Consider the following 20,305-nt stretch of genomic DNA (forward strand, 5'->3'; position numbering starts at 1 on the left):
CACGCGCAGGCTCTCGTTAACGGAAAAAACCACGCGCTCGATAGAAATGTAACGTAGCAAAGAAAACAAGCGATCGCGCTACAGTTTTAGATAACGTGTTTCCGTTTACGAACTTTAAAAATCAATATAACCTTTTTACAAGTTCATCAGAAAAAGAGTTTCAGTTTAAAAGCACTTATCTTGTGAAGAGTCTTGGGAACTTCTTTTTTCAGATAACATGAAATCTTCTCACTCCTGTCCTGTGTCACAACGAACTCCATATAAGATTCCTGTTACATTTTCAAAGAAGCCGCTCGACTGCTTGAAACATGAAACCCCTGAACAAGTTAAGCAGGAGCAGCTTAGCACACGACCTCTCAGCTGGGCAACGACGATGAAAGGCAGTTTAGAATGTTCACTGTCCTCCCTATAAACAATCACCAGCCAATTATAATTTAGACTGAGAACCTCCATCTTGGCTTGGGGCATTTTCCATAGACTGCAATGAAGGTTAAGGGCAAAATTGGCTGTTTTAAAAATATAACCCATAATAACTTCTCAAATCCTTTCTATACTAAATATTTGTCTCCCCTGACCCAATGTAAATGAGGATATATCACTGTATTTAAAAGAATATGTCACTCCAACCTGACAGTACCTGACAGCAGCTGAGGGCTGGTACCCTTTCCTATTCATGAGCGGGCCCAGTTCCTTGTCCGTCATCTTTGTCTTTCAGTCCAGTCATTGTGCTCCCCCATTCGGTGGGGAACCCCTAATTGAGGCCCCTAATTGAGGCAATGCTTTTTTTCTCATAAGCCAGCCACGCACTCCTGGCACTCCTGGCAAGCGAGTGCAGGGAGGGCCACTCCTCTTTTCCTTCCGGGTGGAATCCGCCATATTGTCATGTGAGGAGGGCACACTGCTAAGAGCGGGGCTGGAATGGATGCTAAGAGGGTGCGATGAGTGGGATTCCGTAGGCTGCCACCCACCCACATGCCTTATTCCACTGCTATCAGGCACCACGAAGACCACCCCTCCACAAGTCTCTCAGATGAGGATAGCATGAACATGGAAAATAAACCCCAGGGGGGAAACCAACCATGCCACTGAGCTGCACATTTAAGCAGCCCATGCATACCAACATACATGAAGAATGTGTGCATGGAAACAATGAAGGCTTTCAAACTTGGCTCCAAGGCGAGGGAACGAAAAGACCCAAGCGGTCACAGTTAGACATTGCAGAACGCTGCAGGCCGTTCTCCTGCAGCCGCTGCAGGCTGTTCTCCTGCAGAACACTACAGGCCGTTCTCCGGCAGCTGCTGCAGTCCGTTCTCCTGAAAAACGCTGCAGGCCGTTCTCCTGCAGCCACCATAGGCTGTTCTCCTGCAGCTTCCGCAAGCCGTTCTCCTGCAGAGCACCGCAGGCTGTTCTCCTCCAGCCGCCGCAGGCCGTTCTCCTGCAGAACACGCAGGCCATTCTCCTGCAGCCGCCGCAGGCCATTCTCCTGTGGCCGTGCAGCCCGTTCTCCTGCAGCCACCGCAGGCTCGTTCTCCTGCAGCCGCTGAAGGTCGTTCTCCTGCAGCTGCTGCAGGCCGTTCTCCTGCAGCTGCCGCAGGCCCTTCTCCTGCAGCCACATTAGGCTGTCGACTGAAGCTGTGGATAAAACAGATGAAACATGGCAGCAATTAGCAAACGAGGAAGGGCCGAAAGGAATTTAGAAATCTGTCAGGAAGCCACCAATCCCAATATAAGGAGCACTCTTCTAAAGCGCCCTCCCAATCAGGAGAGCTGATGCAAAAAGGACAACCTAATAGTCTGTATAAAGAGGGCTGCAGAAGGTGGTGACAAGAGAACGCGTCCCTCTCCGCTTCCAACGGGGGCGTGGAGAGCGCCACATGGAGGATGTGGGTAGCACTGCTGCCAGGACTGTTGGCTACTCAAACACAAGGGTGCAAAGCCAGGTACACGAGGAGACCCGGCAAAGGAAACGCTGATGAGCCGGGCATAAAGAGACCTGCCAACGTGGAACCTGAGCCCCCGGTTGCTGTGAGACCTGATCCGTGGAATGCCAAAGAATCCCAGGTTGTGGTGAGGGCCGGAACATTGGGAAAGCTGGAGAGATCTACACAATCGAACACTAAAAGCAAGGTTAGGGCAAGACTTATATCGGAGAACCCGAGGTCTGCGAGGACTGCAACGGCCTGAAAAAGACAAGTCTGGTTGAGCTCCACAAATTGGAGATACATCCAATGACTCAGCAGGAGAGGCTGAGCCTCCAAGCAGGAAAATAATCAAAGAAGGCGTAGCCTGGCAAGAAGGCTGAGAAGCCGGTACCGGGGAGAGGTCTAGAGGTTAAGAGTGGAAGACAAGGTAAGCAAAGAAGGCAAAACCCGGCAAGAAGGCTGGGAAGCAGGGACCTGGGAAATGTCAATAGGATCAGAATGGAAGCCGAAGGCAAGAAAAGAAGGCGAAGCCTGGTAAGAGGGCTGAGAAGCTGGGACCTGGGCGAGGTCTGGAGGTTCAGAGTAAAAATAGGCGCGGAGTTGTGAAGCGGAGTCAGTCTGCTACAGTCGTCTGCTACTGTCGGGTGTATTTTATTTCTCCCTGAGGAGCTGCAGCGACGTGGTCAAGTTTGTAAAAGACACTGTGTCTTTAACAAAGGAGGTGTGCCTATATAACCCCGGAAGCCGCGCAGTCGTGAAGCAAAGTCAGTCTGCTACAGTCGTCTGCTACAGTCGTCTGCTACGGTCGAGTGTATTTTTATCTCCCTGAAGAGCTGCAGCGACGTGGTCAAGTTTGTAAAAGACACTGTGTCTTTAACAAAGGAGGTGTCCTTATATAACCCCGGAAACAGCGCGGACCGCGGCGCGGAGTCGTGAAGCAGAGTCATTCTGCTACAGTCCGCTACGGGCGCTGGGCGCTCCGCACAACACTCTTGATCTGCTTGCCTGCCCCAGATGACTGCAAATTCGGGGCCCCAGACAAGAAGAAGACGCTACAGCATCGTCGGATGCTAAATCCTTGGACCTCATTGAAAGCTGCAACCGGCACCATGCAGGCAAAGGTAAGCGAGCGAGAAGAGGCGGTACCTGCCTCAGAAGGGGGACTTGTGAAGTCAGTTAGCTTTCCTTCGCTCCTTCTCTCAGACTCACCGTTGCCAATGACTACCGAAGCAAACACTAAACAATCTTTAATCCTTGCTGAGCTCAACACAAATTCGGCTCTACCGAATGAGACTGGTGAGGGAGGAGAAAGGGTGTGTGAAGCCAATATAATGCCGCCTCCAGCTTCCCCGGCTCAGGACCCGTGTGTCAATGGGCTTCTTTCGTTAAAATAGTTAAAAGTCTTATCCTCCCTGAAATTGACCCAGCTACCACCTTCTGAGCCTGAGCAGAGTATAAATGCCCAAGAAAAAACTATTACGCAAGCAAGTCTTTTGGCAACAAGCCCCGAGGTTTTTTATTCCCCTTTTGACTTGACCGACGTGGAGCTGATTGAAGCTGTAAATACAAGTATAAATATTACAAATGTGCTCATCCATTCATCGGACCAACCACATGAATCATCCCATCCACTTGCCATTCAAGATGGGATCCAGAACAATCTCATAGGCCCGTTAGCGGCTTTGGGCGCGTCAATTAACAGATCCACCAATGATGACAATTTAAACATGGCTGGAAATACAAGGGAATCCAACGCCTATGTTTAACGCTGGGGTCAACTACAAATCAAACAATGCCGCTGACAATGTTAGAGCAAAGAAACATGACTAATGACACATTTCAACGGGGGCCAATTAACAACGTGCCCCCAACGCACAAAATGCCAAGGCTGATTGATGCCACCTCGTGCCCAGCAAACAAACATTTGAGGTTTGTAAACCAACAACCTCTGGACACGGAAGTACATCTGGAGGGAATCACGGTTTTGGCAAACTTACCGCATGGTGAGATGTCTACAACACTTAAAGTGCCCAATGCAGTCATCTGTACGGCTAAAAAGGATAATGTGGGCCACTCAAAATCAGGACGTGAAATGCGTTTGATGGCACAATTAGACGCCGACTATGCCACTGCCAAGAAAAAACTGATAGCATACCATGAACAAAGACATTTAAATAGACAATCTCCTATGCCTATGCCGGTGCCAAAATTATCCGAACAACATGAATTGGCCTCCCATGTAAAACGATCTCAGTGCGAACAAACTTTATTGGCAGGGGCCGACTTGGTCAGACATCGAGCTGACAAATCTGTCTGTCCTCTTACCACGGTACACAATAAAACTCAGAGTTCGAATTTTTTGAATAACTTGCCTGAATGTTCACAATCAAATATCTACGCATCAACAAGTACACCTAGAGACCGACCAGTACAAACAAAAAAATAACTGCTAGACAAACCCACAAACATACATTTGAGTGACCAACCTCCAACATTTCAGGACACAGCGACGAGTTCACATTCTGGTTCTGATGGCTCTTCTACTTCAACGCAAAAAGCAAGTCTCTCGGCCGCAGCAGCAACTCAGCTCTATAACAACATGCTTGCAGCATCTTCAGTGGCGATGATTCCCTTCACTAAACTTTATGAATCCATCCACGATGTTCTCAAAGACCAGACAGCTCTAATTTCGTCCTTATCTTAAAAAATGGAGAAAGTAGAACATTTCAACAACTTTTTCACAAATCAGATCTCCAGAGAGGCAGACCTCACCGTACGTTGGCAAGAGCGCTTGACTGATCTGGCAGCACGACATCACTGCCAAAATGACACCTTGTCGGAAGGCCTATTGGACGCCTTAAAATAGATGCGCCATGATGCCGAAGTGGCCATATGTAATCCTGGGCTGCCGCAAATTATTGTTGATAAGACGATAGGATGTCCAATAATTACGACAATAATTGAAACACCTTGCTCGGGCTTGCCCCAATCTTCTTCTGGGGCCATTGCAAGAAGAAAACAAAGTGGCCCAGCATCTTCTGTTGTGTCTCAATGCGGACAAACTGATATAGCAATGCAAAATCTTGCTCTACCGATGATACCGCCATGTCCGGTACAGCCACATGTGAATCCCAACAATGGCACCCAAATTTCTCTAACAGATATTTCCAACAAGGCATCAACCCAAAAAGAAGTAACTACAGATGTACAACGGTCTGTAGAGAAAACATCGACTGAGAAGATTCAGCCAGTTGCGGAACAGGCGTCCCGGTGCCCGATTAATTCATTTGGCATCTTCGAGGGCACTGCAAAATCAATAACTACTGCCAGGATAGACGTATTGCTTGTCAATTCACTTCCAACGAAGTGCCCCTCAATCAAAAATTTGCACGACCTCGATTGACAAAAGGCAAAACCAAAGCAAAAAAGTTTATTAGAAATCTAACTTCTCCACAGCATTTGGGATTGTTTAAGCGAGTGGCACAATCAAAAGAAGTGAGGGAAAAATCAACGCTCCATCAGCCGAAAGTGGGGCACCTAGATGTGATCCAGCTACTCGGACAAATAAAAGGAGAAGATTGGAGTCTGACATCGGAAGTGTAGATAGTTCTGAAATAGGATCTGAAATAGATCTATGTGATTTATCTACATATTCGCACCAAGGAGAATCACTTGAGGGCCATGAAACGATCGAACATGAACACTCACTCCATAATTCGAAATTACAGCCTAGTGCAATGAAAGTGATGACTAATCAACTGCCCAACACTCCTGCTGTGAACTTCCATGATGGAAAGGTAAACAAAAGATCTCGAGAGCAACTCGATCAACACATCGATCACTCATCAAGATGGAATCCAAAATGTACTGTAACACAAAAGACCAAAAAAGTACATTACTCTTCGAGGGTACAACACAATCATACATCTTTGTCATCAACTCAAATTGGGAAATTACGCCTTCAAAACTTTCAAAATGACGACAACGATGTGAACTTAAATCGCAACATCGTCATGAGGCTATTCAAATGTATCCCCTCTTTACGTACTATTGAGTCAGAGGATATTAAGATTGTGGAATACCCGACTGAACTTACAGCCGACCAAGTCTTATTGCATATCCCATATGTCTCAGTTCGCAATACAATTATGAGAGCTTCTGAAGAATTACTTGCTTTTGGCTTCGACATCATGATAGAACCACCGGAGTAATTAAAGTGTGTCAATAGTTGTACTCCAACGCTCTCTGACAAGAAAGACGCCATTCTGAGTCGTGATGACCTGAGGAAATCGCTTGCCGAGGTCTCCTCAAGGGCAATTCAAATTACTCAAAATGGCCGCAAGCCTGCATGGGAAAACCATAAACCAAGGTTCCACAACACGAGACAATAGCAATGAATCGCAGTGCGTGAATCCTGGTGCGAGTTCCTATCTTGGAACACGAGAGGGTTCACGCATCTTTTCAATGACTTTGATATCAATCTACAAAAGGTCATTGTAATCTGCCTACAAGAAACGTGGCTTGGTGACGCTCCGTCAAGAGATGGCTTTGTTACCCATCTGAACCCGGCAGTGAAGAATCCCCAGGGTCGACCCTATTCGGGTCTCTTAACGCTGATAAAAATAAATACCTGGTGGAAAACATTGGAAACTTTCAATCCAAACCCCTTTATCCATGGAATTGTCATGCAATCATCACATAAAAAAAAAAGCGCCAGCATCTGCTGATTATTAATGGATATTGGAATCCTAAGAAAATCAGCACAGCGTCCTTCATAAAGGCTACCACTCATCTGATAGATAACGCCCTAATTACATACAGAAACTTGTCTATAATCTGTTGTGGTGACTTAAATTGCACCTGGTTTAGGTTTGATGATGATCGAAAGATAAACGTACCCTTAAATGAGAATGAGATATCGAGTCATAGCCAGGCTTGGATGACGGCACTAACAAATCGTAATTGTCATATGGTTAATGGAAATGCTAAAGGGGATGAACCACCGGCATCAACCTGTCACCGTGCTGATTCACATAGCATTTTAGACTATTTTTGGGTATCACAAAACATGGCTGAAAAGACGATCGAGCTGAATGTCCATAAAATGGTTAACAGTGATCATGACCTTTTGCGATTTTCATGTATGATGGAGTGGGTAAACTCGGAAGAGCAATATGAAATACCGTTAACAATAAACGCCGGGGGAAATCGGCTGCAAATCAATGGACCTCAACTTCGGACATTAAGTAAGCAGCTATTTAAACTTCACGAAGACCAACAAGTAAATTATGCCCCGTTAGTGAGCCAATTTAAGACCACAATGGTCGCGGCACGGTCAGTGGGAACTTCTCACAAGCATATGTCAAGCACAATCATCTCAGAGCAAAAAAAATCAATGCGGCGCGATATAAGATGGTTGAAAAAGAGTCTTGGTCTTATCAAGATGTCCGATGCGCTAAGAAAGGAAATCAAACAAAGGCGACAGACGTACTGAAACTGGTTAAAATCCCATAAAATGATCATTCAACAAACCAGCGCAGAAGAAATTATGAAAATTCTAGTGACCAAGAATACCAGACAATTATGGGCCATCCTGAACACAGGAAATTTTCGATGCCCGGCCATCATTTCAAACAAAATAAATAATGAGCAATGGGAGGTCCACTTTTCCGAAATCTATCAGAAACCACAAAATGAACCGAGTGGTCAAATAAGGTGCGCTGAAGTAATTTGGGAGGTCAATAGCTCTGCATCGGACATAAAGAAAGTGATCATGATGCTAAAGAACTCGCACGCTGCCGGACCAGATATGATCACTAACGTGATGTTGAAAAAACATGCCCAACAATGGGCAGCATTGATCGAAGTCCTGTTTAAGACGATCTCCATTACTAAGCAAATTCCAGACTCGTGGCAGGAGGCAATAGTTGTCCCAATATTTAAGAAGGGCAATCGGGCGGATCCGACTAACTACCGCCCGAATGCCCTACTCGACACGATTGGAAAAATCTTGGGCTCCTTTCTCCGACAAAAATTAGCCGAATGGGTATTTAAGACAAAGATCCTGGATATTCGTCAAACTGGTTTCACCTCAGGAGTAGGTGTTGAAGTAAACCTGCTCATCTTAAATATCTTGAAGTTGGAAACCCTAAAGGCAAAGAAGACATTGTATCTGGCCTTTATTGACATGCGTCAAGCCTTTGAAAATCAATCAAGGCTTACTCTGGAAGAAATTGTTGAACTGGAACTGCCCACAATCCATATTGGAACCGATACAAGCACTCCATACCGGCACATCAATTCGAGTTTGTCTAAACAATCAAGGCGATCTGTCAAAACAAAATCCTAACACACAGAGGCGTGAAACAAGGATGCCCTATGGCAGCAGAGCTATTTAAGCTCTTTATCTCAGATGTGCCGGAGCATTTAGACCAGGTTCATTGTTTTCCCCTAAAGTTAACACTACTCAAATCAAGTGTATAACATGTGCGGACGATCTTGTGTTGATAGACCGTACACCAATCGGGCTACAAGGGCTATTGAAAAATCTTCATAAATATCTAAAATCAAATGATTTGGAACTGAACCTTGATGCCAGTAAACTCAATTTGTTATCTTGGAGTTATGTTTAATAATTATTTAAATGAGCATCATTGGAGGCAGGACTTAGTTGCCCGGATGGAATCCAGGGTGCCAAGATCAATGGAGAGTACGGGAAATTTAGCTTATCACCCGTCATCACATTCTACTCGCAAAAAGTAATCCCAGCAATCACGTTCGGAGCCGAAGCGGGTTGGAACTTGGATCCAAAAATATTGCACAAACTAGAAGCAATATTTTGGATGCGTGTGCTGAGACTGCCAAGCTACGTCTCTGTCACAGCAATTCGTTACGAACTATCACTGATTTCCTTATATTCAGTGGTAATTTGGAAATCATTAAGTTCCTGGCGCAAAATGTGCGTATTACCTGCGATACCCGCACATAAAATCTTTGCGACAAAACCAGAGGAATCCAGTAATAATCTGCTAGCTGAGTGGAAATCAACCCTGGCAAATCATCTAAAAAAGGCAGACATAAAATTCGACGACTTGATTAACCTTCCGCAGTTGACTAAAAAGAAATTCGAAGCCTGGTCTTGGATTGCTAACTCTGAACAACGGGTCAAATTGAAATCATCATTGAAAGCCGAAACGTGCTACCACAGACTGAACAAACCATGTAGATATTAAATAAAGTGTCCTGCACGTTATTATCGAGCACAGTTTCTGAGGTTCCGTTTAAATGCCATGCAAACCAAAGAAATGTTGTGGCAACGGAAGAACAAAGATACATCAGACAATATTTGTCAATATTGTTTGAGTGACATTGAATCGCTACATCATCTGGTCATGGTATGCCCAGGGCTGAGTACCCAGCGATCTTGCCACCTTGTGTCGTATGTACCCGAGGATGATGATATGGCAAACTGGTGGGGACGTGTGATTGCAGGGCACGATATAAACCTAACCGGTGCCCTAGTAAACTATTTAGACTCATTTTTGAAGAAATGGATCATAAGTACCAACTGACAGTGAAGGCAATTGAAAGATCCTTGTTTAATTATCTGTTTGGCTTGTCTTACCAATACTAATGTGCTCCATTGACTCTTTGTATCTTTCTATTGTCTACGGACACCGAGAACAACGTAGATGTCACAGGATATTTTATTTATGTTGTTCAGATGAGAAGTGTCTTTTGTAACAAAAGTTGTGCTTGATCAACTGTGTAGTTGTGATTGCTAGACTGAAGTTTCAATAAAAAAATGAAAAAAATGAAAAAGAAAATAGGAAAATAAGGCAAAGAAGGCGAAGCCTGGCAAAAAAGCTGAGAAGCAGGGACCAGGGAGAGGTCTGGAAGATCAGAGTGGAAGCCGAAGGCAAACAAAGAAGTCCAGGCCTGGCAAAAAGGCTGAGAAGCAGGGACCTGGGAGAGGCCTGGAGGATCAGAGTGGAAGCCAAAGGCAAGCAAAGAAGGCAACACCTGGCAAGAAGGCTGAGAAGCAGGGACCTAGGAGAAGTCAAGAGGATCAGAATGGAAGCCAAAGGCAAGCAAAGAAGGCAACACCTGGCAAGAAGGCTGAGAAGCAGGCCTGAAGGATCAGAGTTAAAGAAGGAAGATAAGTCAAAGAAGGCGAATCCTGGCAAGAAGGCTGAGAAGCAGGGACTTTGGAGATCTCAAGAGGAACAGAGTGGAAGCTGACCGCAAGCAACGAGGGAAAAGCCAGGCAAGAAGGCTTAGAAGCAGGGACCAGGGAGAGGTCTGGAGTTTCAGAGTGAAAATAGGAAAATAAGGCAAAGAAGGCAAATCCTGGCAAGAAGGCTGAGAAGCAGAGACCTGGGAGATGCCTAGGGGATCAGAGTGAAGCAGAAGGTAAGCATAGAAGGCAAAACCTGGCAAGAAGGCTGAGAAGCAGGAACCTTAGAGATGTCAAGAGGATCAGAGTGGAAGCTGACGGTAAGCAACGAGGGAAAAGCCAGGCAAGAAGACTGAGAAGCAGGTAGGAAAGGTCAGAGTGAAAGCAGGAAGAAATTAGGGAAAGAAGGCTAAGCCTGACAAGAAGGCTGTGAAGCGAAGACCTGGGTGAGGTATGGGGATCAGAGTGAAAGCAGGAAGATGAGGGAAAGAAGGCTGAGAAGCGGGGACCTGGGTGAGGTCTGGAGGATCAGAGTGGAAGCAGAAGGTAAGCAAAGAAGGCAAATCCTGGCAAGAAGGCTGAGAAGCAGGGACTTTGGAGATCTCAAGAGGAACAGAGTGGAAGCTGACCGCAAGCAATGAGGGAAAAGCCAGGCAAGAATGCTGAGAAGCGGGGACCTGGGAGAGGTCTTGAGGTTCAGAGTGAAAATAGGAAAATAAGGCAAAGAAGGCGAAGTCTGGCAAGAAGGCTGAGAAGCAGGGACCAGCAAGAGTTCTGGAAGATCAGAGTGGAAGCCGAAGGCAAGCAAAGAAGTCCAGGCCTGGCAAAAAGGCTGAGAAGCGGGGACCTGGGAGAGGCCTGGAGGATCAGAGTGGAAGCAGAAGGTACGCAAAGAAGGCAACACCTGGCAAGAAGGCTGAGAAGCGGGGACCTGGGAGATGTCAAGAGGATCAGAGTGGAAGCCGCAGGCAAGCAAAAAAGGCAAAGCCTGACAAGAAGGCTGAGAAGCAGGCCTGAAGCATCAGAGTTAAAGAAGGAAGTTAAGTCAAAGAAAGCAAAGCCTGACAAAAATGCTGAGAAGCAGGGACCTGGGAAAGGTCTGGAGGATCGGGGTGGAAGCAGAAGGTAAGCCAAAAAGGCAAGACCTGGCAAGAAGACTGAGAAGCAGGGACCTGGGATGTTAGGGACTAGCTGGGAGGTTAGGGACTAGCAGGAAGGTTAGGGACTAGCTGGGATTTTAGGGACTAGCAGGGCGGTTAGGGACTAGCTGGGAGGTTAGGGACTAGCAGGGAGGTTAAGGACTAGCTGGGATGTTAGGGACCAGCAGGGAGCTTAGGGTTAGGGACTAGCAGGGAGGTTAGGGACTAGCAGGGAGGTTAGAGACTAGCAGGGAGGTTAAGGACTAGCGGGGAGGTTAGGAAGTAGCTGGGAGGTTAGGGACTAGCAGGAAGGTTAAGGACCAGCTGGGAGGTTAGGGACTAGCAGGGAGGTTAGGGACTAGCAGGAAGGTTAGGGACTAGCTGGGATTTTAGGGACTAGCAGGGCGGTTAGGGACTAGCTGGGAGGTTAGGGACTAGCAGGGAGGTTAAGGACTAGCTGGGATGTTAGGGACCAGCAGGGAGCTTAGGGTTAGGGACTAGCAGGGAGGTTAGGGACTATTTTGGAGGTTAGGAACTAGCAGGGAGGTTAGGGACTAGCAGGGAGGTTAGGAAGTAGCTGGGAGGTTAGGGACTAGCAGGAAGGTTAAGGACCAGCTGGGAGGTTAGGGACTAGCAGGGAGGTTAGGAAGTAGCGGAGAGGTTAGAAACAAGCAGGGAGGTTAGGAAGTAGCTGGGAGGTTAGGAACAAGCAGGGAGGTTAAAGACCAGCTGGGAGGTTAGGGACTAGCTGGGAGGTTAGAGACTGATTAGGTCGAGGTTTGGAACTTTCTGTTGGCAGCTGGAGGCGGTGGACACTATAAGAACCCCTCACTTTGCAGTACTTCTGTCCTCACACTCTTTCGGTTTAGACACCCCGTTTCATTGAGACTCCCTGAGTTTCTAAAGCAATTTGTTCCAATCCATACCTGAAAATCACATCAATAAACGTTGTTAGTTTCAGTACATCTTGTAGATGCTACGTGTGTCATTGCTGTACCGCCTTACATTGCTCTTACTCATCTGAGGCCCATGTGGGTGCACTCTTTTCCATTTTCCATATTGTCCTTTGCTTCACCAGGACCAGGCAGCCTCGGTCTTCCTTTGGAGCACCTCAGAGGCGCATACATTCGACCCCACACCAGGCTCACATTTCTTTTTTTCCCATTGTGACAAATGTGGCTCACACAAAACACAGTGCTCACTGCTTCTTTTTTGTTTATATATGTTTATTTTAAACCAAGGCAGGGTGGTAACAATACAAATACAGTTATACATCGACTCAGCATCTCACTTCTCCCCTCCCTCTCCGCCCACTCTGTGGTTGCCGGCCCGGGCCGAAGTTTCAGAAGTCCAGGGTTTCCCCTCCTGCTTAACCTCTCCTCCCACTCCCAGAGTGTGCCCCCATTGTCTAGGACCCTCCTGGCCTGTTGGGATTTGTGGGTTAAGGCTGGAATTTTCAGGTCATAGTCAAGCAATGGGCCCCAAATGTTCTGGAAGCAGTGGCGGACACCTGCCCTGGCCGCTGTTACTTTCTCTGCGATTAGTATGTCCCATATTTTTACCCACCCAAGGGGCAGGAGAGGGCCATCCTTAGATTTCCATGAGCGGGCGATCACTATTCTTCCTACCAAGAGGCATTGAGGCAGTAGCTTAGCTTTGGCTCCGGAATTTGGGTAGATCCTGGGTACTGGGGTGCCCAGAAGGATGGGTTCGGGCTCTAGTGGAAGCGTCGTCTGGGTGATCCCTTCGATGATGGCTAGGCATTGCTTCCAGAATTGTTGGGCTTTTGGGCACGTCCACCACGTATGGAAAAAGGACCGCGGATGAGCGCATTGTCTCTAGCAAGCAGGGTCGAGTGCTGGTTCATATGGTGGAGCCTCGGGGGCGGGGGTAGTACCAGCGCACCAGGATTTTGTAGGCACACTCCCTGTTAGTGACGCAGGCCGATGATGAGTGGGCGCGGGTCCATATATCCACCCAGGTCTGATCCTCTATAGGGTGGCCTAGGTCTGCCTCCCATTGTGCCATGCATCGGGTTTTGGAGGCGAGGAAGTCTCCCTGGAAGCGTCTGTATAGAGTAGAGATCTTACCTCGGGTCGGGAGATCCATGAGAGTCCGCTCAAGGGCTGTAGGGGGGGCGGGTTGCTGCTTGGCGGGTTTGTGGGTGGGAGCACCAGTGGTGGAGATGGATGTAGGAGAACCTGTCTGTTTCCTGAAGCCGTAAGGTTTCCTTACATTGTTCGAAGGTGCAGGGCTGTCCCCCCACAAACAGCTGACCCAGAGACTCCAGGCCCCCTGAGATCCAGTTTTTAAAGTTCTGGAGATTTGCCCCGGATGAGAAGGGCAGGTTATGGAACACCGGGGATAAGGGGCCCAGTCCTTTAGGGATCCCCTTCTGCTTCAGGGCTCTGTCCCAAGTGTCTATAGTGTCCCTGGTGGATAGCAGTAGTCTCTCCCATTTCCGCCGCATTGGGGGTGAGATGTGTGGGAGAAAGCATAGGGGGAGAGATAGGCGGGATTGTTCGAGCTCCACCCATCTGGGGCGACCAGTGGATACCTTCCATGCTTGAGTGCATGCCAGTTGGGATGCCATCTGGTCTCCCTGCAGGTCAGGGACCCCCAGACCGCCTAGTCTTGCATTACCTTGCATTGTTTTTTGGGGGATCCTAGGCTTTTTCCCCCTCCAGATGAATCGTAGCATTTAACTCTGCAAGTCGCGGAGGGCTGGCGTCGGGATTGGAACCGGGAGAGATGAACAGGCATATAGAAATCTGGGGAGGAGGTTCATTTTGCAGGCGGTGATGCAGCCTATTAGTGATATTTCTTGGGACTTCCAGCGCTTCAGGTCGTCTTCCAGTTCTTTAAAAAGTGGCAGGAAATTTACACGATAAACGTTCCTCAGGTTCGCCGGGACTTGGATAGCCAGGTAGGAGATTGCCTTAGCCTTCCACTGAATAGGGCACAGCAGGATCAAAGCTTCCCGCTGCAGACTTGTTAAAGTTGATTGAGAAGCCAGTGACCCTTCCGTAGCTACCTATCTCGGCTAGGGCATGTATCAGTGAGGAATAGGGCTCTGAGACAGTGAGCAAGACGTCGTCTGCATACAGTGCGATTTTATGTTGCGAGGGGCCAACTTGGGGACACTTGATAAGGTTATTCAGCCTGATTCTTTGGGCGAAGGGTTCCATAATCAGTGCAAATAAGAGCAGGGATAGCAGGCATCCTTGCCTAGTCCCGCAGGTCAGGGAGATTGCATCGGAAAGGGTGCCATTGATCCTCAGGAAGGTCTTTTGTGACTTGAAGTTTGCCAGGATCATGGCTCGGAACTCCGCCCCGAACCTAAAGGCCTCCAGGGTGAGACTCATAAAGGTGCAGTCCACCTTGTCAAACACATTAGTGGCATCGAGGGTGGCCTGTAGTTTTTCCAGTTCAGAGTACTGTATTCTGCCCTGCGGATCTCGTAGTCCAATGATTGTGTTGCTCCTCTTTATTTTGGAGAGTTTAGCCACCAGTAATTTGTTCGCTTTATTGTTCCTTGCTGACCAGCTTTGTTTTTGGGCTACTTGGTTAACTTCGTCACTGTTCCGAGTTTCTGCCTGAAACTTGGTACACCCTCAGCTGCCACTGCAATGCCACCCTCTACGGAATTTCGGCATCCTAGCACCAGGCGGACCCTTGAAAGACCAGAATGTCCAACCGCGGCTACTGAGTCCTGTTGCATCGCTGTGCACGGCGTGCACTGTCCGAAACCTGCTTTTCCGACCCGGGTACAGTCCCTAGAGGGGTGCTGCATCGTTTGTTTTTGCATTTCTTCACTGAGAGTCTTTGCACCAGCAAAAGATCCCAACCAGAGTCATTCTCGAACCTGCAATCCCTGGAAATCGAGGACCGCAGATTCTGGTGGTAAAAGCAAGCCAGAACACCCTTGCTTTGTTCCACAAAGATTTGGGAAGATTCTAAGTAAGGGGGGTAAGTTACAGAGCTTTTACCCTACCCCTATACTCCCATTATAGGTCAGTGGGCTTATAATAATCCTATTTCTTATACTATTGGCTTTGCCAATGCTTGCCTTGGCAAGACTTCTGACTGTTGGGGGTAATTTTGGGCACTTGTCTACGTTAAACCCTAACTCTAAGAATCCCTCACTGGACCCCAGATACCCTACCTACATTTTTTTCTTACATCCTAAGTTCTGTGGAACTGTATCCTGAGTTATTGGGCGGAAGGCCCCAGACAACTTTGGGTTGGACAATTTTAGCTAGGGATCATCTCTGTGGACCTTTTTGTGCATGATACTTACCTATTCTTTCCTTTGCAGGCGTATTTTGAATTGTATTGCACATTTGGACCTGTGAATGTACATATGTATTTAGTTTGGTGGTATTGGTTGATAAGTCTACCTGCTTGCATTCATTTTCTTATAGTGTGTTTTGGCCATAATTAAATAACTGTATTTGTATACATCCTGTCTAAGTGTAATCTGAGATTCCCATTGTGTGACCTCATTGTGGACCCTTTACATTCTCTCCTTTCTGAAGAACTTAGCCTAGACAGCCTGTCACTGCTACCTAAACTGATCTGGCTGTAGCTTCCCAGAGTTGCCCCTGTCACAATATAGGTTGGCCTTCTACACATCTGTCCACCAGGCCAGAGTATAGGGAATCAGTCTTAACAGCAAAGCATAATTAGCAACATTTACTCCAGTGCAGAGCACATGGAAGGTGTTGCCACTTGCTCAACAGTGGTGAAAAGTAACTCAGGCAGGAGTCAGAAATCCACCTCAGGAGGAACAGCAGTTTTACAGCAAAGATCATGATAAAATGCGTGACTTTCTCTGTGCCTCCCTCGGACCTGCAACCTTGGCTCTCTGGGTGGTGCTCATTTCATGGCGATGGGATCCTATGTTGCAAGTGAACATCCTCTGGTGTGTCCTGGAAAATGCACAGCCTCATGCTAATGACATATATTGTGTGTTCAGAGTTGTGGCTCTCACAATAGCAGAAACGCAAGAGATTAACTAAAAATGTACCACATTCATGTGTCACTTTATATGACAAGATAATAAGTGGTAAAGAAGTATTTATGTCTGACCTGTTTGATCACATGTGACATGTGTCTTCTTTTTTGCAGGCCGCTCTTCAGAAGTTGTACAACACAAAAACCTTCTTATTCCTTGGCTGCGGCGAAATGCTGCGCGAGCACGTCTTCAAGGCGCTCTTTTGGTACACAATTGAAAAGAGGCGCGACATGGAGCATTTCATGCTCGTCCTCAAGAAAGACAGCGACTCGTTTTTTAATCTGCAGAAACGAATGCTTCTTCTGGGCATAAAATTATTAGCCTACGGCGACCACTGCGCGCAGTTTCCCGCGTACATTCGAAAGCTGACCTCCTTACTTCGCAACGAGAAGGCTGAAGGTAAGTGGGGTCCATGGAGTGTTTGAGAGGGAGGGCACAGCAGCTCATGCTCAGCCTGAAAACTGAGGCACGGTGCAAAGCGAGTAAACCCTGCCTGTCATGTGCGCACGGGACGCTGCGTTTACAATGGATTCCTACGGAATCCCCCTGCTTTCTCCTGGTGCAAGAAGCAGGCGGATTCCATAGGAATCCACAGCATGTACGCCGGCACGAAGATGCCATGCTGGCGTTAATGCTGAAGCAGTTCTAATCGCAGCTTCCCATCCGCTCCTCCTCTCCACCGTACAAACGAATGCAAATGAGGTCTACCGTTAATGGTATGCATACAACTCAGGCGTTAAGGGTTAACGCCATCGTTAACCCTTAACGCCTGATTCTGATTTTAATTTGCCCTATGGGGCAAAAATGGGAATGGGGAAGGGAAAATGGGAAATGGGGATTTACCGCCCCACTCACCTTGGAACTGAACCTTGATGCCAGTATGGGGCGGTAAATCCGCCATCCACCATGGTGTAAACGGAGTTTACACCATGGTGGATGGTAAAGTTGGTGCACTTAGCACCAAGGTTGTAATGAGGCCCGTGACTTTTAGGCATTCATTTCTGTTACGCCTCTACCAACATGAGCTCCTGAGTGTGTGTGCACGCGCGCTCTGAGGCTGCTTTAGGAATCAGCGTCAAGCAGAGAGTAGCCGTGCATATGCCAGGTGGCAGGGTCAGAGACCAGTGCGTTCCTTACCGGACAGACACATGTCCAGTGCCCCAAGGTGCACATCCATAATAGCAGACATTTCCGTCCATTCACAAGGTACGTCATCACTTGGAGTGCACCCGCAACGTACACAAGGAGAGAGTAATTTGCCCAGTGGCGTCGCCAGGAATCAAATTTAGGAGGGGCACAGAGGGGGCCAAAGACAAAAGTAGGGGGGGCGCCTATGAAAAGTAATGTGTGACGTCACAAGCACTCCTGCAGATAGCCTTTTGTGCACACCAACTACCCACACCCCACTGCACCTCCCCTCCCACCAGAATGCAGGCATGAAACCATACAGTGACTAATGGCCCATCTTTAGCACTTCCGTGGCTACATTCTGATGGGGGGAGCTGCTCGATCACTGCTCGCTTTAAGACAAAAGGAGTATTGCTGTGTGATATGGAGACATTTGCCTCAGTGAGTGTCACAAATAACACCATGAACAGAGAACACAGTCACTGCTCGCCTTAGGTAGGGGGGCAAAAGGGGGGTGCAGGATTTCAGATGGGGGGCACTGGCACCCCAAACCCCATCTAGCAACGCCACTGAATTGCCCCCCATTACCGGCGATAGGAAGGGAGTGCGAGTGTTTTTGGATGAGGGAGGGAGCCTTTACTTTCCTGCCCTATACTCTACTGCTGTTTGTGAGTCTCCAAGCTTTCCGGACTCTTTGGAGTTTGTGTCATTCCCAGTGCAGAGATAGCATTGGACGTCCTCGGAATTGGAATTGGTTTTTTAACCCGGAACGCCTGGAGGCCATGTAGGTAGAGGGCTCCTGCTCGGCACCTTCATGGTCCTGCCAGCAGGGCACCTTTCCCGTTACGCACCCTCATTGTCATGTCAATGAGGGTGCCGAACGGGAGAGGTGTCCCTCTGCAAACGTCCTGGTCTGACTCTTGAAAGAGCGACAGGGGGGGCAAGCTGTCCCGCTCGGTACGCCACTGCAGATGGAAGGGTTGAGCTTCATATGTTAGAGATAACTTTTCCTGGGGGTTTCTTGTACGCACTATTACTGAGTCACCCAGCATCAGCTGCTGCCCTGCAAGTTCCTTCTCACTAACTCTTTTACCATTACTGACTGATCATCCATCCTCACACCATGTGCTGGAATCTTCCCCCTCGGACACCACTGAGGCAGGGCCTCTGCCGGCACCACACCAGTGGAGCAATGAGGACTGGGGCGGTACTCAAATAGGGACTAATATAGAGCTCTGCACAGGCATTCACCTTGCCCACTGGCAATCCTGGATGCTTTATTCAAAGTTCTCATGAAGCCTTCAGCCTCCCCTTTTGCTCCCTTGGAATGGTGACCCATTATGGTGACCCATTGTCCGAGCAAATCTCCTTAGGGTACCCATGTGTTGCAACACTTTTCTCCATCACTGGTACTACATCAGCCAATGCCAATGACCTTGCAAATTCCACTTCAGGATTTCTGGGTCGCTGGTCTATCATCACGTGCAGGGGAGTTGCTAGGTCTGGAAAAGACCCGGGGCTAAGCTGATGTCGGAACTGTTGGGACTGGGGACTAGCTAGTCTTTTGGCTGTAGCTCCTGAGATTCTATCCGGGGCTACAACCAAAAGATATGGGGCTATAGCCCCCTTAGCCCCCCCTAGCAACGCCCCTGATCACGTGGAAATGGCAGTCCCTCCCCGTGGACCCAAAGTTCAGGTGAATTTTGTCCCATAGCTTGCAGCTTCGTTCCATGGACTGGATCACAGGTGCCCTCTGTAACCGTGCGGCAGCCAGACACCACACACACGACTTCACAAACTCTTCCACATGGTCATCCAGACCTTGGAACCACACCTTCTGCCCGATTCTCGCCTTTGTTTGGCCGTCCCCTGGTGGCCTTGCTGTGCCAAATTGATCACTTTTACAATCAACTTGGTGGGAATGACCATTCTTGAATATCGTAACAGAAGCCCATCCGCAGTAAAGGTCTGCTCATGCTTGACTGTCCACAGCTGTTCCTAAGCCACCTTTGCCTGATCAGTGCGTTGGTCCAGGTTGGTGAGGACCTGCCCCCACTCCCCACAGGAAATCGCCTGGTGCATGATACGGAAACACTCAACCTCCTCCAAAGCCTTTTTAATCTCCTATATCGACATCGAGTTCGGGACTGCCGATTCTGACACCAAACACGTTTTCTTAAGTGTTGCATTCTTCCTCCACCGACTGGGCGTCTGGATAAGTAATACACCGCACTGTCACTCCCTGGAATATAAGTCTGAGTCACATCGCGTTCCTGCAACGCTAACAACCACTTTTCAATTCTGGCCGGGGGCCTTGCCAATGATCCTGGCATTGTTGGTACAAGCAGCTTGTGCTCAATGACCAGGGACACCAGCTTCATGTAGATGAAGAGATGGTAGTGGCGACAACCCCAAAGCACCACCAAAGCCTCTCTGATAATCTAGGAGTGTAGCTGCTCGGTAGCTGTGGCATATACAGCCAGTTTTACGTCACCTCCCTTGTCAGTCTGCAGCAATATGGCCACTAGAGCAAATGGACTGGTGTCAACCACTAGCTCCGATCTCCTGCCACGATAAAACATGCCATTGTGCTGTGCGATGTGAGAGCACCCTTTATCATTTCGAGGGCCTCTTGTTCAAGGGGGGTCCACTGCCAAGTGGCATCCTTCTTGGTGCGGTTTCTGAAGGGCTCTGACATTGTAGCCACATTTTTGATGGAGCGTCCGCTGTAGGTGACCATACCTAAGAAGCTCCTGATGTCTGACACATTCATCGGAGCGCAAGCATTCTGTATGTCTTTCACCTTTGCCGGAATCAGCCAATCTGCATCCTTCCTTCCTTCCTGGAAGATATATCCAAGGAAATACGACCTTTTCTTCAAGAAAACCCATTTCTCTTGATGGAGTGTCAGCCCCAGAGACAG

General features: G+C 48.1%; 1 protein-coding gene across 6 annotated transcripts in view; it reads left to right on the forward strand.

The window, feature by feature from the left end:
- LOC138579456 (protein FAM118A-like) overlaps positions 1–20,305 on the forward strand; it is a 334,356-nt gene that overhangs the window by 192,525 nt on the left and 121,526 nt on the right. For all 6 annotated transcript variants that reach the window (XM_069649790.1, XM_069649786.1, XM_069649789.1 and 3 more), the window contains exon 6: positions 16,368–16,653. In XM_069649790.1, coding sequence (XP_069505891.1) covers positions 16,368–16,653 — 286 coding nt within the window. The remainder of the gene's footprint in view (positions 1–16,367; positions 16,654–20,305) is intronic.

Source organism: Ambystoma mexicanum, chromosome 3p, assembly GCF_040938575.1.
Source record: "Ambystoma mexicanum isolate Mex_15411 chromosome 3p, UKY_AmexF1_1, whole genome shotgun sequence".
Taxonomy (NCBI): domain Eukaryota; kingdom Metazoa; phylum Chordata; class Amphibia; order Caudata; family Ambystomatidae; genus Ambystoma; species Ambystoma mexicanum.